General features: G+C 41.8%; 1 protein-coding gene across 1 annotated transcript; it reads right to left on the reverse strand.

Moving 5' to 3' along the window:
* Positions 1-210: 210 nt before the first annotated feature.
* On the reverse strand, positions 211-24,989 carry LOC123747435 (proteoglycan 4-like). Its single transcript, XM_069322281.1, has 4 exons — positions 24,753-24,989; positions 16,652-17,042; positions 10,316-10,563; positions 211-1,092 (listed from the first exon to the last, which is right to left on the reverse strand). Exons 1-4 carry the CDS (start codon positions 24,987-24,989, stop codon positions 211-213), a joined length of 1,758 nt encoding a protein of 585 aa, XP_069178382.1.
* Between the last annotated feature and the right edge of the window lie 1,057 nt (positions 24,990-26,046).

A 26,046-nucleotide genomic window follows, 5' to 3' on the forward strand; every position in this document is an offset into this window, starting at 1 on the left:
ACACCTCCCACACCTCCTTCTTCAACCTCATTCTCACCTTTTCTCCCCCTCCCCTTTCCAGATATACACATTCATACACACATACACACTCATACACACACACACACGCGCGCGTAGGAAATCAAATCGACGACGTTTCGACCCGTCTTGGACCCTTTATAATGGTACGAAATGGTGCTACTTAAGTTAAATGTCGTTAATTCTTCATTTTCAGATCTGTGGGTTGGGTCTCTGTGGGTTGGTCTCTGTGGGTTGGGTCTCTGTGGGTTGGGTCTCTGTGGGTTGGGTCTCTGTGGGTTGGGTCTCTGTGGGTCGGGGTCTCTGTGGGTTGGGGTCTCTGTGGGTTGGGTCTCTGTGGGTTGGGTCTCTGTGGGTTGGGGTCTCTGTGGGTTTGGTCTCTGTGGTTTGGGTCTCTGTGGGTTTGGTCTCTGTGGGTTGGGTCACTGTGGGTTGGGTCACTGTGGGTTGGGTCACTGTGGGTTGTGTCTCTGTGGATTGGGTCTCTGTGGGTTGGGTCTCTGTGGGTTGGTCTCTATGGGTTGGGTCTCTGTGGGTTGGGTCTCTGTGGGTTGGGTCTCTGTGGGTTGGGGTCTCTGTGGGTTGGGGTCTCTGTGGGTTGGGGTCTCTTTGGGTTGGGTCTCTGTGGGTTTGATCACTGTGGGTTGGGTCGCTGTGGGTTGGGTCACTGTGGGTTGGGTCTCTGTGGGTTGGGTCACTGTGGGTTAGGTCTCTGTGGGTTGGGTCTCTGTGGGTTGGGGTCTCTGTGGGTTTGATCACTGTGGGTTGGGTCTCTGTGGGTTGGGTCTCTGTGGGTTGGGTCACTGTGGGTTGGGTCTCTGTGGGTTGGGTCTCTGTGGGTTGGGTCACTGTGGGTTGGGTCTCTGTGGGTTGGGTCTCTGTGGGTTGGGTCTCTGTGGGTTGGGTCTCTGTGGGTTGGGTCTCTGTGGGTTGGGTCTCTGTGGGTTGGGCCACTGTGGGTTGGGTCTCTGTGGGTTGGGTCTCTGTGGGTTGGGTCTCTGTGGGTTGTGTCTCTGTGGGTTGGGTCTCTGTGGGTTGGGTCTCTGTGGGTTGGGTCTCTGGGGGTTGGGGTCTCTGTGGGTTGGGTTATCTCACATATGCTGTGTAAATTATCCTGAACATTTCATCACTGGTGAACGTAAAGTCAGGAGAACACACAGCGCTCTGATCACTTCCCCTTTTCAACTTTTAATTAATATCAAAAGATCTTTCCCCCAATCTATTTCCTATCCATAGGATGTGTTTATAGTTCCATCCAGGTCTTCTCAATCATAACCTTACTTTTTAGACACGGCGTTTAATTGGATAAAGCTTCAATCAATTTCAGTAATTTTCGCAATTAATTTCGTATCGTGAGGAAATTTACAGATGAACAATCTGTCATTGGGTAGGTTATAGATGTAAATAGATTAACTGGAAAATGAAAAAGGCAGAACGCGCTTAATTAGTACGTAAGGACGGAGTGAAGGAATAGTGCTTAAGCACCACCACGTACCTTAAAGAACGCTAACATGCAAACATATTGCAATCAGTGTAAAACAGTGTAAAAGTGTAAAAGGCACTTAAAAGAGCAAGAGGAACGCCGGCCACCAGATGACCAAACAATTCAAGACCTTCACGAAGCCCTGAACACACAACCCCTGGATATCAGACCTCTACAGGGTGTGGAGAACAACCTAAAAGCTAGAAGACCCATTATTAGAAATCCTATTTGAGCCCTACTAGTCGTTCCACTCCAACAGCTGGTGACCCAAGAGCTTGGATCAACTCGAGAGTAATCAAGCGCCACAATAATTAATTGTTACTGACTTGACATGAGGTCTTGACTTGACTTGACAGTCCACGTGGCATATTGGTAATATATTCGACCCGCGCTGGGCGAACGATTTGGGCTTGGGTCGTATCCTGCCCGGAAAAGATTGACTATAGACGCCAATCCTTAACTGTAGCCTCTGTTCGCCCAACAGCGAATGGGTACCTGGTTAATAAACGATTTATCGGGTCGTATTCCGGGGAAAATTAAGATTAAGGACTTGCCCGAAACGCTATGCGTGCTAGTGGCTTTACAAGAATGTAAGAAATCTTGTGTATATAAAAATATATATAGACTAGAAAGATCAACATAAGGGGAGAGGAATCCCAGCCCTGAAACCTGGCGACAGAACATGTGAGTGTGTATGGGTGACTGCTTCAGAGTATTCATCTACGGACGCCCAAATATGGTGGAATACATGAAACAAACCTCGCAAACATTAGCAACTCTCTTGACAAAAGAGAACAAAATTTTCCTGCCATCTGTATTTACTCGCAACAGCTGTGATTTATGTTAAATTAATCTCTGATAATAATATAGCAAATATATATATATATATATATATATATATATATATATATATATATATATATATATATATATATATATATATATATATATATATATATATATATATATATATATATATTATTAAATATGACCGAAAAAGTAAGATTAATAATTCTAACACGAATTTTCTCAATCTTTCGTACATTACGCTTCACTGTTGGAGGTAAATCAAAAATCAATTGATTTTTTATTTACCTCCAACAGTGAAGCGTAATGTACGAAAGATTGAGAAAATTCGTGTTAGAATTATTAATCTTACTTTTTCGGTCATATTTAATAATATATGTCTACAGGAAAGACTGCTACCAAAATATACTAATATATATATATATATATATATATATATATATATATATATATATATATATATATATATGTCGTACCTAGTAGCCAGAACGCACTTCTCAGCCTACTATGCAAGGCCCGATTTGTCTAATAAGCCAAGTTTTCATTAAATAATGTTTTTTCGACTACCTAACCTACCTAACCTAACCTAACCTAACTTTTTGGCTACCTAACCTAACCTAACCTATAAAGATAGGTTAGGTTAGGTTAGGTAGGGTTGGTTAGGTTCGGTCATATATTTACGTTAATTTTAACTCCAATAAAAAAAAATTGACCTCATGCATAATGAAATGGGTAACTTTATTATTTCATAAGAAAAAAAATAGAGAAAATATATTAATTCAGGAAAACTTGGCTTATTAGGCAAATCGGGCCTTGCATAGTAGGCTGAGAAGTGCGTTCTGGCTACAAGGTACGACATATATATATATATATATATATATATATATATATATATATATATATATATATATATATATATATTTCATTGAATATGACCGCATATTCTGTATTTATTATTTTCTGGTTTAGGGCTTCTATCCCTCTAACTATTTTCTTAGCATCAGGGCTTAATTGAAATAGGAGTTCTCCAAAACTCATTTTCGCACTTTTAAGGTGAAGAAAAGAAGTGATTTACTATAGAGTGTATTACACTTATTTGTATAATTTGCACGACGTTTCGAACCTCCATGGTTCATTCTCAAGTGAACAGATCTTACAATACTAGTTGATTTTATACCCGCATTAGGTCAGGTGATAATACAATGAAGGTGAAAACATGGGGGGATACATAAGGGATAAACATAGGGGCTGCAGAAGGCTTATTGGCCCATACGAGGCATCTCCTATCCAAACACAAAGATTAATCAAACATATTGTGTTTGGATAGGAGATGCCTCGTATGGGCCAATAAGCCTTCTGCAGCCCCTATGTTTATCCCTTATGTATCCCCCCATGTTTTCACCTTCATTGTATTATCACCTGACCTAATGCGGGTATAAAATCAACTAGTATTGTAAGATCTGTTCACTTGAGAATGAACCATGGAGGTTCGAAACGTCGTGCAAATTATACAAATAAGTGTAATACACTCTATAGTAAATCACTTCTTTTCTTCACCTTAAAAGTACGAAAATGAGTTTTGGAGAACTCCTATTTCAATTAAGCCCTGATGCTAAGAAAATAGTTAGAGGGATAGAAGCCCTAAACCAGAAAATTATAAATACAGAATATGCGGTCATATTCAATGAAACATGTTTGAAAGAAAACCTGCTGCCAGTATACACCAATATATATATATATATATATATATATAAATGTAAATGTTCGTTTGCTCAAAATCACTAATCTCCGAAAGTTCTTCACCGGTTGCTTTGAAATTTTCACACAACGTTCCATTCGCACATGAGCGTTTTTTTTATATACTGTACATACTATATAGATGTCACGTCTGTGACGGGAAAAACATATTAAAAAAAACTGTTTTTCATGTGTTTTTTCATGTGAGGGAAATCTTCGAAATCTCTATACCGATTGCTTTTAAATTTTGACACAACGTTGCATTCGAATACGCGCATGTTTTTATATATCTATTATATAGATGCCACACCTGTGACAGTGAAAAACATGCTTTTTTGGAAAAACAGCGCCATCTTTTTTTTTCGTAATAACATCACACGCTATACTAAATATGTTACGATTCCATTTCTGTGTTTTCCATTGCACTGATAAACTGAATATTCATAGATTTCGATTTATTTTCATTTTGATTTAACTATTTTGTGAGACATTGCGTTGGAATTGAGCTGTGTTGTTTACCATACTGGTTATTTCGTGAGTATAAGTATAGATGCAACACCTGTGACAGGTAAAAATATGTTTTTTAAGAAACAGCTACATCTGTTGCACATAAGAGCAACACACTCCATACTAAATATGTTACGATTCCATTTCAATGTTTCCGATTTCATTGATAAATAGAATTTTCATAGATTTAAATTTATTTTCATTTTGATTTAATTATTTTGTGTGACATTGTGTTGGAATTGAGCTGTGTTGTTTATCATACTGTTCATTTCGTGAATATAGTCTATTTTTTTAATTTGTTTTTTTTTTAACTTTTTCTTATATTTCAGTGATGGGAGTATCATATCATTTGATATTCCCAATGTTCTGATGGGAACATCAGATCATTTGGGAATGCATCGGAAGAGGGAGTGGGGAATGGCAAGGAGGACTAGGGGGTATGAACGGTATGGTAAACAACATTACTCAATTCCAAGGCAATGTCACACAAAATAATTAAAACAAAATTAAAATATTCGAAATTTATGAAAATTCAATTTATCAATGAAATCGGAAACATTGAAATGGAATCGTAACATATTTAGTATAGCATGTGTTGGTCTTATGTGCAACAGAGGGCGCTGTTTTTCAAAAAAAACGCACGTTTTTACCTGTCACAGGGGTGGCATCTATATAGTAGGTATATAAAAAGACGTTCTTATTCGAATGCAACGTTGTGTCAAAATTTCAGAGCAATAAGTGAAGAAATTTCGGAGATTAAAGAGTGTGTTGCTCCTACGTCCAACAGATGGCGCTGTTAAAAAAAAAAAACATGTTTTTTCCTGTCACAGGTAAGGTATTTTCTTTTTTTCAACAAATTGTTTCCTATTGGTTTATTTGAATTATTATTATCATATTATATTAAGAACATAAATTATTGTCTTAGTCATGTTAGTTTACGTTAGGTTATGCTAGGTTAGGTTAGGTAGGGTAGGTTAGGTTCGGTCATATATCTTATTTAGTTTTGACTCAAATTTAAAAAAAAAAGCTCATACATAGTGAAAAGGATAGCTTTATTATTTCATAAGAAAAAATTTAGAAAAATATATAAATTCAGGAAAACTTGGCTTATTAGGCAAATCGGGCCTTGCATAGTAGGCCGTGAAGCCCGTTCTGGCTACTAGGTACGACATATTCGTATGCAATATATATATATATATATATATATATATATATATATATATATATATATATATATATATAAATATATATATATATATATATATATATATATATATATATATATATATATATATATATATGTCGTACCTATGAGCCAGAACGCACTTCTATGCCTACTATGCAAGGCCCGATTTGCCTAATAATCCAAGTTTTCATGAATTAATTGTTTTTCGACTACCTAACCTACCTAACCTAACCTAACCTAACTTTTTTGGCTACCTAACCTAACCTAACCTATGAAGATAGCTTAGGTTAGGTTAGGTAGAGTTGGTTAGGTTTGGTCATATATCTACGTTAATTTTAACTCCAATAAAAAAAAATTGACCTCATTCATAATGAAATGGGTAGCTTTATCATTTCATAAGAAAAAAATTAGAGAAAATATATTAATTCAGGAAAACTTGGCTTATTAGGCAAATCGGGCCTTGCATAGTAGGCTGAGAAGTACGTTCTGGCTACTAGGTACGACATATATATATATATATATATATATATATATATATATATATATATATATATGTCGTACCTAGTAGCCAGAACTCACTTCTCAGCCTACTATTCAAGGCCCGATTTGCCTAATAAGCCAAGTTTTCCTGAATTATTATATTTACTATAATTTTTTTCTTATGAAATGATAAAGCAACCCTTTTCTCTATGTATGAGGTCAATTTTTTTGTATTGGAGTTAAAATTAACGTAGATATATGACCGAACCTAACCAACCCTACCTAACCTAACCTAACCTATATTTATAGGTAAGGTTAGGTTAGGTAGCCAAAAAAAGCTAGGTTAGGTTAGGTTAGGTAGGTTAGGTAGACGAAAAAACATTAATTCATGAAAACTTGGCTTATTAGGCAAATCGGGCCTTGAATAGTAGGCTGAGAAGTGCGTTCTGGCTATTAGGTACGACATATATATATATATATATATATATATATATATATATATATATATATATATATATATATATATATATATATGTCGTACCTAGTAGCCAGAACGCACTTCTCGGCCTACTATGCAAGGCCCGATTTGCCTAATAAGCCAAGTTTTCATGAATTAATTATTTTTCGACTACCTAACCTACCTAACCTAACCTAACCTAACTTTTTCGGCTTCCTAACCTAACCTAACTTATTAAGATAGGTTAGGTTAGGTTAGGTAGGGTTGGTTAGGTTCAGTCATATATCTACGTTAATTTTAACTCCAATAAAAAAAAGATTGACCTCATTCATAATGAAATGGGTAGTTTTATCATTTCATAAGAAAAAAAATAGAGAAAATATATTAATTCAGGAAAACTTGGCTTATTAGGCAAATCGGGCCCTGCATAGTAGGCCGAGAAGTGCGTTCTGGCTACTAGGTACGACATATATATATATATATATATATATATATATATATATATATATATATATATATATATATATATATATATATTATATATTGACCAAATCACACACTAGAAAGTGAAGGGACGACGACGTTTCGGTCCGTCCTGGACCATTCTCAAGTCGATTGTGTCGATTGTGTATCCCAGCTCTAGAATAATATATAAGTTGATGTATAAGTATTTTAAATTTATTTCATCTTCTCTCAGCATTACAAGCTTCCTTATATCTATTTATATATCTTCTTTAGTTCATACAACCGAGGTCTCTTTCTCTAGTTATATATCTTTACATGTATTAAACTACAAATTATTATCAATCTTTTTACGTGATCCTTCCCACCGTCCTCATAGCCCAGTTCCTTGTCCTCATATCTCAGTGAAATGTTCTCATATCCCAGCTCCGTGTCCTCATATCCCAGCTCCTTGTCCTCATATCCCAGCTCCTTGTTCTCATATCCCAGCTCCTTGTCCTCATATCCCAGCTCCTTGTTCTCATATCCCAGCTCCTTGTTCTCATATCCCAGCTCCTTGTCCTCATATCCCAGCTCCTTGTTCTCATATCCCAGCTCCTTGTTCTCATATCCCAGCTCCTTGTCCTCATATCCCAGCTCCTTGTTCTCATTTCCCAGCTCCGTGTCCTCATATCCCAGCTGCTTGTCCTCATATCCCAGCTCCTTGTTCTCATATCCCAGCTCTTTGTCCTCATATCTCAGCTCCTTGTCCTCATATCCCAGCTCCTTGTTCTCATATCCCAGCTCCGTGTCCTCATATCCCAGCTCCTTGTCCTCACGTCTCAGCTCCGTGTCCTCATATCTCAGCTCCTTGTCCTCATATCCCAGCTCCTTGTTCTCATATCCCAGCTCCGTGTCCTCATATCCCAGCTCCTTGTCCTCACGTCTCAGCTCCGTGTCCTCATATCTCAGCTCCACACATCGGAGCAATATTAATACAACATATTAATTACAGTTCATTTAGAACTTTAATAAAACTCTGGTATTTTCATATTTCCGCCAAACATTACATACTTCAGATCATTCGTTTCTTCATCATAATCTAACACACAATCGTATACAATATTCAAATTATTATTTTTGTACGCACCAATATTATCTAAAAAATGCACAGGTGATAGTAATTAAGATCTACCGTTTCCAAAACTTTTTACTCCAATAATTCCCCTTCTTATATATTGCCCAAATGCATTCCACTTTATTGAAAAATAAATTAAATCCTCCCATTATGGCGAACTTACTTTCTTCGCTCATTGAATGATCCCGCACACACACCATTAAACAATACAGGCATGAATTATCTCTGACCATTATATTCGTCTCTAGTCCTTCTGTTATATCCAGCTGGACTATATATCACTGAGGCCTCTACGTGTCCGACCTGCCTTCATCCGAGGAGACAGAAACTCATCAAAACATTCACTAGAGAACGTTACAACTGTCTCCTGACTTAACTCACTGTATGCGTGTATGCCATTGATGTCGAATGCTCAACACGCTGTAGACTTGTTGACGTAAATGATTAGGATCATCAATGTATATATTTTGGTTCTGTAATTTGAATACCACTTGATTAAATTATAACATTTAACTAATTGTAGAATCCTCACTTTTCTGTGAACTATGCAATGACGAGTCGATAATTAACGGTACCCATGGTACTATCATTACGACTAAAATTCACAAACAATTATATTTATCACTGTGCTTAAAGGAGTCATTTAGAATAGCTATAATCACCTAGTCATGAATGTATTCTTACAGCCATACGAAACGCTTCTAGGTGTCAGACCATTAATAAAAATGAATTTTGGAGAATTGATATTTCCATTACCACCGACAGTGCAGAAAAACATAAGAAATATTGAGAAAATTCGTGTTAGAATTATTAATCTTACCTTTTCGGTCATATTCAACAACATATATATATATATATATATATATATATATATATATATATATATATATATATATATATATATATATATATATATATATATATATATATATATATTTATATATATATATATGTCGTACCTAGTAGCCAGAACGCACTTCTCAGCCTACTATGCAAGGCCCAATTTGCCAAATAAGCCAAGTTTTCATGAATTAATTGTTTTTCGACTACCGAACCTACCTAACCTAACTTTTTCGGCTACCTAACCTAACCTAACCTATAAAGATGGGTTAGGTTAGGTTAGGTAGGGTTGGTTAGGTTCGGTCATATATCTACGTTAATTTTAACTCCAATAAAAAAAAGTGACCTAATACATAATGAAATAAGTAGCTTTATCATTTCATAAGAAAAAAAATTGAGAAAATATATTAATTCAGGAAAACTTGGCTGATTAGGCAAATCGGGCCTTGCATAGTTGGATGAGAAGTGCGTTCTGGCTACTAGGTACGACATATATATATATATATATATATATATATATATATATATATATATATATATATATATATATATATATATATATATATATAACTGAAAACTCACAGAAGTGACTCGAACCCATACTCCCACAACTGGTATGTACAGGGACGCCTTAATCCGCTTGACCATCACGACCGGACATAAGGAAAGGCGGGGAAGTGGTTCATATAGCCTCGGCTATCACTTCCTTATGTCCGGTCGTGATGGTCAAGCGGATTAAGGCGTCCCTGTACATACCAGTTGTGGGAGTATGGGTTCGAGTCACTTCTGGGGTGTGAGTTTTCAGTTGTATATAGTCCTGGGGACCATTCAGGCTTGTTTGCATTTGTGTTCCTCACGTGTGCCCCAAAGAATGAGGTGATTTGATAAAATGCTATGCCCAAGATTACCATCCGAGTGCCGGCGGGGAAGTGGTTCATATAGCCTCGGCTATCACTTCCTTATGTCCGGTCGTGATGGTCAAGCGGATTAAGGCGTCCCTGTACATACCAGTTGTGGGAGTATGGGTTCGAGTCACTTCTGGGGTGTGAGTTTTCAGTTGTATATAGTCCTGGGGACCATTCAGGCTTGTTTGCATATATATATATATATATATATACTTTATATATATATATATATATATATATATATATATATATATATATATATATATATATATATATATATTTATATGAGTGGCGAGGTGGTCACGGTACTGTGTACTTTTGGGTGTGATCCTCGACGATCCAAATTGTCATAGACCATTGATTCTATTGACCCGGCCATGATTCGAACCCATGAAGGGTTCAGGTCCTGTGGCCGGGTCAATAGAGTCAGTTGGAATCCACCAAAAAATCTTTGTCGTATGAAATGTTTGCAATTTGACCTTTTAGACTCATGACCTGGTTCAGTAGCTGTGGTTATACTTGGGATACTTTTGCAGACTGGTTCGTGAACCACATCCGACACACCTGCCAAAACAGGTATCAGAGACGTTCACGTGTCAGCGAACACAATTCACACGTGAATGTGTGTTCGAATGTCACACACACAGCGTTACCTCAATTCTGAACACAGGATGATCAAACTGGGCCACTGACTGTGACTCCACGTGACTGTGACCGCCTGTAACACTACGTCATCACTTGTGGTATACCCACTCGTGTTCTCACACAATACACACCGCATTTCGACGTCAATATGCCAAATGGACACATATATACGTGTATTATAAACCACAGCAACACACACACACATATATAGACTCCATGCACAGTTTATGTTGGGAATATGATAGACCCTAACAGGCTCAGGAACCTGTACACTTGTTGATGTATGTATGCGAGGCGGAACCAAAGGGCCGAAGTTCAACTTCCCCCCCTCCCCCCCTTCCCCTCCCCCTCCCCCCCTCCCCTTCCCCTCCCCCTCCCCCCCCTCCCCCCCTCCCCCTGCATAACTAGATGAGAACGCACGCACACATACACACACACACACACACACACACACACACACACACACACACACACACACACACACACACACACACACACACACACACACGCACGCGCGCGCGCGTTCAGGAACCTGTGTAAGGAATCATTCAGAAAATCTTGTACACCACATATGTAAGACCAATCCTGGAGTATGCGGCCCCAGCATGGAGCCCGTATCTTGTCAAGCACAAGACGAAGCTGGAAAAAGTCCAAAGGTATGCCACTAGACTAGTCCCAGAACTAAGAGGCATGAGTTACGAGGAAAGGCTGCGGGAAATGCACCTTACGACACTGGAAGACAGAAGAATACGGGGAGACATGATCACAACTTACAAAATCCTCAGAGGAATCGACCGGGTAAACAAGGATAAACTATTCAACACTGGTGGGACGCGAACAAGGGGAAACAGGTGGAAACTGAGTGCCCACATGAGCCACAGGGACGTTAGAAGGAACTTTTTCAGTGTCAGAGTAGTTAACAGATGGAATGCATTAGGCAGTGATGTGGTGGAGGCTGACTCCATACACAGTTTCAAGTGTAGATATGATAGAGCCCAGTAGGCTCAGGAATCTGTACATCAGTTGATTGACAATTGAGAGGCGGGACCAAAGAGCCAAAGCTCAACCCCCGCAAGCACAAATAGGTGAGTACAATTAGGTGAGTACACACTCACACCTTTGCACGTCCCACAGTACTAATTAGCGTTACTTTGGACTTGAGATTAGAATCAGTAATTCATTCCCACAGTGTTTATCTAAGCCGAGAAGTGTTAAATAACACTTTGTTTTGTTAAGACTGTGTCTGTTTATCATTCTCTCTGCCATATCTCCACTTCTTTCTTTCTCCATGTTGTTTCTCTCTTTCTCTCTCTCTCTCTCTCTCTCTCTCTCTCTCTCTCTCTCTCTCTCTCTCTCTCTCTCTCTCTCTCTCTCTCTCTCTCTCTCTCTCTCTCTCTCTTTCTCTCTCTCTCTCTCTCTCCTCCTCCTTCTCCTCCATCTCTTCCCTTTTCTCTCTCTCCGTCTCTCTTCAGCTCTCTCTCTCACTCCCTCCTCTCCTTGCTCTTGCCTCTAATAACTCTTTCTCTTCCTCTTCCCTCCACCTCCTTCCACGCCCACCTTCGCAACTCACTGCCTATATCTCCCTTGGGATTTTCTACCCATTTTACTTATCAACCCATTGCTTTCCATTGTTTCTGTTCCTTTCATCTGTTCTTCTTTGTCTCTTCTTTCTCCCTTTTCTTTCCTTCTCTTTTCACCCCATTCCTTCCTTGCTCCCTTCTCTCTCCTTCTCCCAACTCCTCCCGTCTCTCTCCTTCTCCTCTCTTGCTCCCTTCTCTCTCTCTTCTTCTCTCTTGCTCTCTTCTTTCTCCCTTCCAGTCTGACCTTTCTCCCTCGGTCCCTCCCTAAGGCCCGACACGCAATATACATCTAATCTGGGAATGCAAATCGTCTCCCTGCCCCAGCCTGGTACACTCCCTCATCTGCATGTGTGATGAGGCCTCTCTCAAGATACTGATTGCTGAAGAAACACCAAGATGCCTTACCCTACGGCTCTATGTTAACATGTTTGTATTGCTATGTTTGTCTTGTATGGTCGCATGTACGGGTGTGTGTGTGTGTGTGTGTACTCACCTATTTGTACTCACCTATTTGTGCTTGCAGGATCGAGCATTGACTCTTGGATCCCGCCTTTCTAGCTATCGGTTGTTTACAGCAATGACTCCTGTCCCATTTCCCTATCATACCTAGTTTTAAAAGTATGAATAGTATTTGCTTCCACAACCTGTTCCCCAAGTGCATTCCATTTTTCCACTACTCTCACGCTAAAAGAAAACTTCCTAACATCTCTGTGACTCATCTGAGTTTCCAGTTTCCACCCATGTCCCCTCGTTCTGTTATTATTACGTGTGAACATTTCATCTATTTCCACTTTGTCAATTCCCCTGAGTATTTTATATGTCCCTATCATATCTCCTCTCTCCCTTCTTTTCTCTAGTGTCGTAAGGTTCAGTTCCTTCAGCCGCTCTTCATATCCCATACCTAGTAACTCTGGGACAAGCCTCGTCGCAAACCTCTGAACCTTCTCCAGTTTCTTTATGTGTTTCTTCAGGTGGGGGCTCCATGATGGCGCGGCATACTCTAAGACGGGTCTCACGTAGGCAGTGTAAAGCGCCCTAAAAGCCTCCTCATTTAGGTTTCTGAATGAAGTTCTAATTTTCGCCAGTGTAGAGTACGCTGCTGTCGTTATCCTATTTATATGTGCCTCAGGAGTTAGATTAGGTGTCACATCCACTCCCAGGTCTCTTTCTCGAATCGTTACAGGTAGGCTGTTCCCCTTCATTGTGTACTGTCCCTTTGGTCTCCTGTCACCTGATCCCATTTCCATAACTTTACATTTACTGGTGTTAAACTCCAGTAGCCATTTCCCTGACCATCTCTGCAGCCTGTTTAAGTCCTCTTGGAGGATCCTACAATCCTCGTCTGTCACAACTCTTCTCATTAATTTTGCGTCATCCGCAAACATTGACATGTATGATTCCACTCCTGTAAACATATCATTTACGTAAATTAGAAAGAGGATTGATCCCAGCACCGATCCTTGAGGTACTCCACTTGTTACTGTTCGCCAGTCCGACTTTTCGCCCCTTACCATTACCCTCTGGCTCCTTCCTGTTAGGTAGTTCTTCACCCATACTAGGGCCTTTCCGCTTACTCCTGCCTGCCTCTCAAGTTTGTATAGCAGTCTCATGTGCGGTACCGTATCAAAGGCCTTTTGGCAGTCAAGAAATATGCAGTCTGCCCAGCCTTCTCTGTCCTGCCTTATCCTTGTTACTTGTGTGTGTGTGTGTGTGTGTGTGTGTGTGTGTGTGTGTGTGTGTGTGTGTGTGTGTGTGTGTGTGTGTGTGTGTGTGTGTGTGTGTGTGTGTGTGTGTATGAACCTGTATGAAGTAAGGCAGTGTCTGGGATGCTCTCAGACGCAGGTTCGAATCCTCGTCACTGCCCTTGTGAATTTGTTCATGTATGTTTGTATGTATCAATATGATATCTGCATTTGTGAATGTGTATGTTGTTTGACTCCTGTTTAGATAGTAGTTTTTGTAACTATGTGCACCATAGTACAAACATTGACGTACTAAGCAATTAGATAGTAGAATTTGGTACTATTCACTTCATAGAGACTAAAAAAAAATGAAGCTAAAAGACAATCTTAAATATTCCTAGGCCTAGTATAGCACACATATGTACTATATTAAGCCTCACATAGCGTGTATTAGGCCTAGGAAGGTTAGTTTAGGTTGTCTTTGCAACTTAAATCATTTCCTTTTTGACCGATTTTAAAACCTTTTCCAGTTTGTCCATATTCAATAGTACAGATTTCTAATTTCAAATTGCGTTGTACATAGATATATATGTACTCTGGTCTCCATTGTTACCTATAAGTACTATCAAAACAGGAGGATGGGCTGAAATATGTATTTGTATGAATATGTATATTTGCATGTGTGATGAATGAACGTGTATATATATGTATATCTGCAAGTGTGATGAATGTATATATTGTCAGATAAATCCCATGCATTGCAGTGTAACTGGCTCTTCCACTCACCTTCCATATGTCTCCACACTGGAAGTCCACCTCTATGACAGCCAGGATGAGTCGTGCGACCTGCCTCACGCTGCACAACCGGTACCACCCACTACCTGGTACGGCTCTCCAGCAGGCAGGGGCGCCTCCGCTAGCTACCCGCCAAACACACACCGAAACTACGACGTTGGTACAACGTTCGAACAAGGTTTAACACCTCCTAACCAGTTATAACAACCAATATAGCAAGTTGTAACAACGTTCTAATATGTCATAAACACGTTAAGCCAAGATGTAACAACTTTATTAGAAGTTGTAATAAGCGGAAAATAGAGACAGTTTCGGTTTGTGTTTCCAGGGTAGCAGTTAGCCTCCACAAACAAGCAGTTCGCCACCTTCAACTAGCAGTTATACAGCCTCTACCCATCTGTACCATCAGCCGCTTGTTACTCCTCACACTTACACCGGAAGTGACGTCATCAACACCGGGGTATAAATTGAGCCCCGCTACCCAGGGAAGCCTAAAAAAACTACGGGCTCACCATAGCCCGTGCTGCTTGGAACTCTTTGTTCCGGGTAGCGCATCTTAAACAACAACAACCAGGGAAGCCAGAGGTCACGACCTCTCCGTAGGGTGCAGTCGCACCGCCACAGATCTCCAGTATCAGCTCTTGATACTGGTAATGGCTCCAAAGGGGCCACCACTTACGGGCTATTCATGCCCGTGCCACCTTTTGGGTGGCTTAATCTTCATCACCACCATCATCATCCAGGGAAGCCAGTCTCTCCCTGGTGCTCTTAGGGTCATCATAGCTTCTCTCACCCGTCGCATAGCTTCTCTCACCCGTCGCATAGCTTCTCTCACCCGTCGCATAGCTTCTCTCACCCGTCGCATAGCTTCTCTCACCCGTCGCATAGCTTCTCTCACCCGTCGTCTACTACCAGCCTACGTCGGGTGTCGGATGCTGTGGTGGTATGGTGGATGACTTCAGCTTACCAGTATATATTATTATTACATTGTGTTCATCGCGCATTTTATTAATGTTACGATTTCATATTCCCTTGTTTCAGGTGTGAATGATATGATCGCCAAGTGTTCTCAGGTACCATTTTTGTTCATTAATATTAAATTGTTTTATTTATTTATCTGATGATTTTTTTTTTTGTTTTTTCCTGCAACTTACACACTGCATGGACCAAAGATGAGAGTGTGTGTGAGGATATTTAAAAAGAGAACAACGAATTGAAGCTTACAAACGGATAGGAGAGGGGGGGGGGAGGAGAACAGTGTGTGTGTGTGTGTGTGTGTGTGTGTGTGTGTGTGTGTGTGTGTGTGTGTGTGTGTGTGTATGTGTGTGTGTGTGTGTGTGTGTGTGTGTGTGTGTGTGTGTGTGTGTGTGTGTGTGTGTGTATAGCCACATATTTCACCATACTGACCAAATGTCAACTATAAAGCATAGCAAATAATAATAATAATAATAAAATCATTTGAAAAGAAGATGGCTTGCTCATAAAACGGGTCTCCTGAGTTTTAATTAAGTTTCCTCGCATCTTGAAAGGAACAACGCTCGAAACTTTCAGATTTTGTCATTTTTCACAGATTTTTATTTTTTTTCTAGTCTTCCGTTATTTCGTGTCTATTCAATTTACATAAAATAATTAAAATTTTGTTAATTTTTTAATCAGGCACGACGTATATTACCTAATATACACATACGTTTCGAAAATAATATTCCATCACCAGTGTCAAAAAAAATATTAAATATACCCACAAAAAAAACTTTGCTAAGTGATATAAGAGACCTAGCAACCTAGGAATAAACGAAGACTATTGAGGTCTTGAACTCGATCCCCTTTTAGCAATTTGAATCGATTCCAAATCTAGTCTTACAAGAATCACGTGTCACACAGTGATATTGGTGACTGTGAAACGGTGACTCGTGGTTCTACAGTGAACACATTGCGGAGGTTGCTACTTGCCTGAGGGGGTAGAGTCCTGGGGGTAGAGTCCTGGGGGTAGAGTCCTGGGGAGAGTCCTGGGGTAGAGTCCTGGGGTAGAGTCCTGGGGGTAGAGTCCTGGGGAGAGTCCTGGGGTAGAGTCCTGGGGTAGAGTCCTGGGGTAGAGTCCTGGGGGTAGAGTCCTGGGGGAGAGTCCTGGGGTAGAGTCCTGGGGGGTAGAGTCCTGGGGTAGAGTCCTGGGGGGTAGAGTCCTGAGGGTAGAGTCCTGGGGTAGAGTCCTGGGGTAGAGTCCTGGGGAGAGTCCTGGGGTAGAGTCCTGGGGTAGAGTCCTGGGGGGTAGAGTCCTGAGGGTAGAGTCCTGGGGTAGAGTCCTGGGGGTAGAGTCCTGGGTGGTAGAGTCCTGGGGTAGAGTCTTGGGGGGTAAAACGCCATAAGCATTTGCTAATTCATTCACGAAACCTGTACATCTTTCAACAATCATGGCCGTCGGTTTCGTTTACATTTATATAACCGTTTATGAGCTTGGGAACATCCCATGCATGGTTGAGGATAGATGTAAAGGTTTCGTAAGTGGACGTGTATAAATGCTTGACGAATCCTGGCCTTGCATATCAATTTTTGCCGATGATGCAAACCCAGTTTGAAAGAGTCGAGGCAGAAGAAGACTGCAACATATTCCAAGAAGGTCTAGATTGGCTTAAGAATCCGAGAACTGGCTAATGGAGTTCAATACCAACAAGTGTAAGGTGTTGTAGATAAGGCAAAGGTGACGGAGAACAAGCAGGGCGCTACACAATAAATATACAGGATGGGCTTTAGCTGCTTTAACAGGCTTTGTGAACACATGAAATTACCAACGTGAGACCAATTAAATACAATGCAGCTCCGTACTTGTAGCCCGGACCTATAAAACAATATTAGGAAACTTTTAAAAGATAAAGAGGAATGCAACAAGGATCGTCTCACAGTCCCATAAGACTAGGAATGAAGATAGACTGAAGGAACTAGTATTAATGACACTAGAGAAGACACGAGAGGAACCAGATGATAGAGAAATGGCACACATGAGAACATGTTTCTAAAGAATAACAATCCAGTTCATGAGCAGAGAGAGAGACATTGAGATGTGAGAAAAATACTTGTTTCGTTGTAAGAGAATGGTGGATACGTGGGGGCCCAATGACAGAAACTCGATAATATAGGTACAAAAAGGAAAGGACAAATTGGTGATCACATACACACAAACACAAGAGCTAGAGCTCGATCCTGCAGGTACAAATAGGTATGTACAACTAGGTGAGTAAACACACACACACACCTTACGACACTGGAAGACAGAAGAGTAAGGGGAGACATGATCACTACCTACAAAATCCTCAGGGGAATCGACAGGGTTGACAAGGATAAACTATTCAACACTGGTGGTACGCGAACAAGGGGACACAGGTGGAAACTGAGTACCCACATGAGCCACAGGGACGCTAGAAAGAACTTTTCAGTGTCAGAGTAGTTAACTGATGGAATGCATTAGGGAGTGATGTGGTGGAGGCTGACTCCATACACAGTTTCAAGTGTAGATATGATAGAGCCCAGTAGGCTCAGGAACCTGTACACCAGTTGATTGACAGTTGAGAGGCGGAACCAAAGAGTCAAAGCTCAACCTCCGCAAGCACAAATAGATGTGTTCAAATAGGTGAGAACACACACACACACACACACACACACACACACACACACACACACACACACACACACACACACACACACACACACACACACACACGCACATACACACACACACAAAAGCAGAAATACAATTCCACACTGTGATGGAGAATGATCTCATTACACAACCTATCAATACACTGGTCGTATGCAAATCCTGCGGCTGTGATGTGAATACCTGTATGAGATCATTCATGATCCCTGAAGACTGCCATCCGCCTGTGACCCTCGTGTCATCCTCGTTTCAGAATAATAATCCGCTTCTGTTCTGGACAGCTTTATGTACTAAAGCAACTTGTCCTTTCACATAGCAAGTCGTATTCTTTACGTAATCGACCAATCCGTTAAATTGAGAATTATTGGTCAAAATTAATGTACCGTTTTCCGAGCATCTCGATGGGTTAAGTGGGTTGATGGGGTTTGAACGTTTCCCGGTTGACAAAACCGTTGTATATTTTACGGAGCAGCGAATGGGGAGAACTGGCTTGTCAGTGATGCAAGCGAGAAAATAACAGGGACGATATGGAGAATTACGGTGACCTTCAATCCCTGGTTTGCTTAGGTAAAGTGAAGTGAAGTTTGGTTAGGTGAGGTTAGGTTAGGTTAGGTTAGGTTACTTAGAGAATTATAAATCTTACTTTTTCGGTCATATTTAATAATATATATATATATATATATATATATATATATATATATATATATATATATATATATATTTGTTCCTCGATCCCGGCAGAAAGTTTAAAGTAATTCTGGGGACCAGTTTCATTAGGGTTATTCTTTCAGCGGGGCTCAAGACACACTCTCCTCGGGGAAGTCTCTCTGTGTGTTCTTTTATTATCGTTCGTATTTTACAAAGCTGATCTGTTTCTGCGGAATACCAATGGTATTAAATGAACAAATCGACAAGGGCCGTGACGAGGATTCGAACCTGTATCCGGGAGCATCCCAGACACTGCCTTCATCGACTGAGCTACGACAGGGTAAAAGGGTTGAAACCGAAGTTCTACTGAACTTACTGGATCCCGCAGCCTCTCCGAGGCACAAAAAAGGATTTTTCACAACCCCCCCTGCACTCGAGCTATGTCAATAGGCCGTTCTCCCTCTTCGCCCTTACATCATTACACACAGAAATCACACTATGCTCACACTCTGGGATGCTCCCGGACGCAGGTTCGAATCTTCGTCACGGCCCTTGTGGATTTGTTCATTTGAAGCATCACGTTAGTGTGATCTCTGTGTGTAACCAATGGTATTGGCCTGAAGATACAAATGTATCTCTCTCTCTCTCTCTCTCTCTCTCTCTCTCTCTCTCTCTCTCTCTCTCTCTCTCTCTCTCTCTCTCTCTCTCTCTCTCTCTCTCTCTCTCTCTCTCTTTTCTCTCTCTCTCTAACAACTCCACACCACAGAAGGATTCGAACCCAGACAGCCAGAAACACTGTGCACCTTGGCATACCTGGTTCCTTAACCACTCGACTACCGTGACTGTACAAAAGTCATTGGTAGCCGAGGCTATATCCCCATCGCCCCGACAGCACTTGGTGGTAAGCTTGGGGATAGATATTTCATCTAATCACCTCACTTTATGGGGCCACGTGAACAACACAAATGTGAACAAGGTTGAATGGCCCCCAAGCCAATATGCAACTGAAAACTCCACACCGACGGTCGACTTCACTGGCTGGGTCACTTTCGATACAGGACGCCGTCACAGTCTTTATAAGGTAATCAGAGATATTAATATCTTCCACACTTGCTCACCTTACTAGTTACTAGAGAACTTTTTATCATCGATGCACGATTGCTTACAGCCATTTCGTTGGCACAATTAAATAAAGCACTCCTTTTCCAGGGTCACAGTCAACACTCCACTTGCCTCATCACAGACAAAAATCCAAAGAAGCACTTGCTTGCTTACCAGGACCTCGGTCGTGTCTTCAATATCCTCTTCAACGGCTACTCCTTATGGATTCACACACACACCGAGTCGTTATCACTTCTGCGCTCACTGGTCGGGATCGTCACTCGCCTTCGACGGTCAGTACGCATTGACCCACCAAGGTCCAAATGAAGGTACTTACAGCTCTCTCCACTGAATCTGGTCTGCTATCCAGTCTCTTTTACTCTCAGCAGGGTCCTTCGTCGATGGTATTCGAACGACCTTTTATCCAGAAAGGTCCCCTTGGTTCCTCAATATAGTTAGTTATGTTGCCTCTCTCTCGTAGGCTCAACTCTCCACTTAAGATCTAAATCTGCCAATCCTGCGAGAGCCTAAGGTCACAACCTCCCCGTCTGAAGTCTAGCTGAACAGAGAACTGGGCTTCACTCCCTGCGGCGAGCTCAGTACCCGCCGATGACGTCACATAAAGTTAGTCGCTAAATGGCTGAGCACCTGAGCACCCAAGAGTCATCTTATACCTTATATGAACGTGAGGCATGTGTCACTGCCCTTCACCAAGCCCCGGATGTGTCGCTGCCCTTCACCAAGCCCCGGATGTGTCGCTGCCCTTCACCAAGCCCCGGATGTGTCGCTGCCCTTCACTAAGTCCCGGATGTGTCGCTGCCCTTCACCAAGCCCCGGATGTGTCGCAGCCCGCCTGGCCGCCATTTTACTTAACAATCTGCCACAATTCACCCATTTACATTCAAATATTATGGAAGCTTGCGTATAAGACCCGTTCTTTCGTAATTTAAACTACAACTTGGGCCATCTGCGATCTTTCTAGGTGGGTAAATATGACTCTTGAGGCCGGAAAGGACTCTTATCAGACGGCGATTATAACTATGTCAACAAGGACTTTCTGTTTGGTAGTACCTATGAATAAATGGCAAATATGAAACCAAAGGGGGAACCAATTGATACATCATCTACCAACAAACCTAGGGACATGGCTAACCACCTGTCATTGATTATATGTTGGAGGCGGTCACTATTATACACTACTCTTTCTTGATAGAACAAATAGAACCGACCCTCGACAAACCTATTTGCGTCCTGTACCCCAGACTATTCACCCCTAAAAAGCTGGTGAGGCTAAGCTCAAGCGTCTGGCCTCCAGCCTCACACAGACAAATCTTCAGTTGGGAAAGAAGCTAAAGCATTTACTTCTCAAAGTTCATTAGACACTTTTATTGGTCGTGACGCGTGTCGATAAATGACGCAGTTTGACACCTCGATGCGCCTCAGTGAAGGAAAACATTATAGAGAAAATCACTCCTATCCCCTGCGAGCAACTCCCTGCATGAGTCTCCTGTATAATGGGATCCATACGGTATACCCCTGTATGTAATAAAATAGAGCAAGACGCGATGGTGTACAATACCCTCCCTCCAGGGTAGAGTCTCTATATGGGGTCAGAAGTCTCTTATAAGGGTCAGAAGCACCTCTCAGGCCACACACTGGTAGTTTATCAACCTTTACAGCGCCTGACATGATATAAGCAAGACGTCACTGAAAATCCAATACACCATTTGTAATGAATACAAAATCACTGACGTCTTAAGCTGAACGAACTCGGGATTATATATATATTTTTAGTCGTCCAGACTATGGAATTCTGATGATGGATGAGACATGTCTTGTGGTTAGTTATAAACAGTGTTGTTAATAGGGTCTTGTAGTACAGTCGATTTCGTTCTCGGTTTGCAAGCGGAGGACACCGGATATGATTTCCGGACTTATATGTTTATAGAAATGGTTGGGCACGTTTCCGTTCACATAATGGCTCTGTTTACCTTTTGTGGGGTTGCATCCTGAGGAAGGTCAGTAGGGCGACGTCGGTATATATATATATATATATATATATATATATATATATATATATATATATATATATATATATATATATATATATATATATATATATAACTGAAAACTCACACCCCAGAAGTGACTCGAACCCATACTGCCAGGAGCAACGCAACTGGTATGTACAGGGACGCCTTAATCCGCTTGACCATCACGACCGGACATAAGGAAGTGATAGCCGAAGCTATTTGAACCACTTCCCCGCCGGCACTCAGATGGTAATCTTGGGCATAGCATTTTATCAAATCACCTCATTCTTTGGGGCACACGTGAGGAACACAAATGCAAACAAGCCTGTTTGCATTTCCGGTCCGCATTGCATTGCATTTGCATGTCCGGTCGTGATGGTCAAGCGGATTAAGGCGTCCCTGTACATACCAGTTGCGTTGCTCCTGGCAGTATGGGTTCGAGTCACTTCTGGGGTGTGAGTTTTCAGTTGTATATAGTCCTGGGGACCATTCAGGCTTGTTTGCATATATATATATATATATATATATATATATATATATATATATATATATATATATATATATATATATATATATATATATATATATATATATACATATATATATATGCAAACAAGCTTGAATGGTCCCCAGGACTATATGCGACTGAAAATTCCTCACCCAAGAAGGATTCGAACCCAGATAGCCAGGAGCGCTATGCACCTTGGCGTACCTGGTACCTTAACCACTAGACCAGCACGACTCTACAAAAATCTTGGTAGTCGTGAAAATATTTACCCAAGATCCGAGAGCGCTCGGTGGTCAACTTGGGCATAGATATTTCATCGAATCACTTCACTTTGTGGGGCGACGTGAGCAACACCGCTGCTGCCTGTTGCATCACATGGCAGCAGCACGCGTAGGTCCTGACCAAAGGTAATTAGTGCCACAGAACAAGAGTGCCATGTGAAGTGCCAGAGGCAGCTGATCAAAGCACCGCTGCACCTCACATCTATGGGAAATATTCCTACAACGCCTCGCTACAACGAATCCCCACATTGTTCCTACAGTGCCGTCTAGAGCTGGCACCATTGACTTGCTTGAGTGCCCTGAGTGGCAGCGCACCGTTTGCCTGTCTATCCGTCTAGGCACTGTTATACAGCAGGCCCGCGGCAGTTAGTGCCACCGGTGATGAGTTACGACCCTGGCACTCGTCCTGATATTAAGCCAGCAGCAGGAGATGGCAGGGAAATTATCTCTCGGCGCGGCGGGGCGGAGGTGAAATTATCCCTTCAAATTCACCGCTGGAGCACCACTGTCCCCCATGAAGGGTCAAGGCAGGCCCCGGGCGGGGGCTGTTGTGGGGGATTGGTTGGGGGAATGTTAGGGATTTGTGGTGGGCAATGTGAGCGACCAGCGGGGCCAGCGAGGGAGTATTGACCATTGTGAAAGATTAACGGATTGTTGGGGATTAAGGACGATTTTACGAAGATTTTGAGGGAATGTAGACTCAAGTAATTATGAGCTGTTCCCTTTGGTCATCAACGATTATTGGATATTACACGAAGAAAGGAATTGAGAGATTATCAGCCAGTAAGTGCGATTATTAAGGAGTATTGTGATCAATAGGAGAATTCTATGGACCACAATGGTTTACTGGGATTAATTATAATTTTGATAAACTGTGAGGCATCTAGACATATGTCGGGTCTAAGTGTCTAGCGAACACGGAACACTAGCGCAGTACACAAGGATTTATACAATAATCCTCCCCACGATAACCATCAGTCATCATCCCACCCCTTCCATAATGCCTACAGTTCAACAAATGTTATTCCCACAACACAACCACCACAACCCCTTCCATTACTCCCACAACACAACCACCACAACTCCCTCCATTACTCCCACAACACAACCACCACAACTCCCTCCATTACTCCCACAACACAACCACCACAACTCCCTCCATTACTCCCACAACACAACCACCACAACTCCCTCCATTACTCCCACAACACAACCACCACAACCCCTTCCATTACTCCCACAACACAACCACCACAACTCCCTCCATTACTCCCACAACACAACCACCACAACTCCCTCCATTACTCCCACAACACAACCACCACAACTCCCTTCCATTACTCCCACAACACAACCACCACAACTCCCTCCATTACTCCCACAACACAACCACCACAACCCCTTCCATTAATCCCACAACACAACCACCACAACCCCTTCCATTACTCCCACAACACAACCACCACAACCCCTTCCATTACTCCCACAACACAACCACCACAACTCCCTCCATTACTCCCACAACACAACCACCACAACTCCCTCCATTACTCCCACAACACAACCACCACAACTCCCTTCCATTACTCCCACAACACAACCACCACAACTCCCTCCATTACTCCCACAACACAACCACCACAACTCCCTCCATTACTCCCACAACACAACCACCACAACTCCCTCCATTACTCCCACAACACAACCACCACAACTCCCTTCCATTACTCCCACAACACAACCACCACAACTCCCTCCATTACTCCCACAACACAACCACCACAACCCCTTCCATTACTCCCACAAGTTAGAATCCACATCTCTCTCTCACTCTTATATATTTAACACAATTAACTTTGATATTGCACACAGTAGCAGCACTTTCAGATCCACCATGGCTGTTCTTGTGAGGTGATCCACGATGGGTGTTCTTGTGAGGTGATCCACCATGGCTGTTCTTGTGAGGTGATCCACCATGGCTGTTCTTGTGAGGTGATCCACCATGGCTGTTCTTGTAAGGTGATCCACCATGACTGTTCTTGTAATGTGATCCACCATGGCTGTTCATGTCATGTTATCCACCAATATCAACACCATCACCATTACTTGAATCTTCAGACATTATTTTGGCGTCCAATTAAAAACTCTGCAATTACACTGAATTCTACACCAAAATAATACTGACCCAACTGTCCAGTACTATTGTTCCAGTACTAGAGGAACTATCACAGTTATCTCCATATACCCTCGTTACGATAGTTGTAACAACAGCTTATAATGACTCCTGGCGTCGCTGTAACAAAATACACACATATATGATCCCCCCGTCAAACAACTCCGAAGGAACGGCAGACTTTTGTTGATATTGTGATGTTGTGTAACGTGTTGCAGGTCGTATCTAATGGGGTCACGCCATTATAGGGGATTTAAAGGCTCTTGGGGAGATTTAGGTAAGCCTTTCATTAAAAGGGGGAGGGGTGGGGGGGGGTACAATGAGAGCTGGCTAACCGGTTCCGCTTCCGGTTGACTGGAGCCGGAATACGGCTTGTGAATTATCTAAATACGGTTCACTTTGTGCTTTCTCCCGTCTGGAAGCCTGTTAGTCTCTCCTTTCCGTAAGGCGACTGCTAATGGACTTCTCCAGGAAGCAATCTACACCCGTTGCATAACTCCCTGGTGCGTATTTACTGCTTGGTGAACAGTGGCATCAGGTGAAATATGTAACTGTTCCACACAGGAATAGAACCCCGGAAGCCACGGTTGTGAGCCATTGCCCTAGACTACTGCGCTACGGAACCCATAACATATCCGGCGATGTTTCCTCGCCTGTGTTTGTGAGGGGTCGAGATTCAGTTCTTGGGTCCCGCCTCTTGAGTATTACTTCTCAGGAGCGGCTCCGTCTGAACCACGTGGAGTTGGATATATGTACAAGTATATTCTAGTATATAGAGAGCATTTGTTTGGGAGGTTGAGCTTTAGCTCTAGCGCCGAACTTTTGTGTGCTTCAACCTCCTTATAACGCGATCTTTTAAAATGGCCGAAAGATTACCAGATGACGTTCACAGCTCACAAATATGGGATGTTGAGTTTAGATGGTAACACTAGAGTTATCAGACATTAAGTTC

The sequence above is a fragment of the Procambarus clarkii genome, chromosome 10 (assembly GCF_040958095.1).
Source record: "Procambarus clarkii isolate CNS0578487 chromosome 10, FALCON_Pclarkii_2.0, whole genome shotgun sequence".
Taxonomy (NCBI): Eukaryota; Metazoa; Arthropoda; class Malacostraca; order Decapoda; family Cambaridae; genus Procambarus; species Procambarus clarkii.

Bases quoted from the DNA above. Each gene is read 5' to 3' on its own strand.
- LOC123747435 (XM_069322281.1), bottom strand. From the start codon at position 24,989: ATGAACAGCCATGGTGGATCACATTACAAGAACAGTCATGGTGGATCA. The intron at 17,043-24,752 runs GTGAGAGAGAGA...TTACCCCCCAAG, and splicing joins ATTGTGTTAAATATATAAGA to ACTCTACCCCAGGACTCTAC. The intron at 1,093-10,315 runs GTACACAGTACC...CCCAACCCACAG, and splicing joins GTCGAGGATCACACCCAAAA to AGACCCCAACCCCCAGAGAC.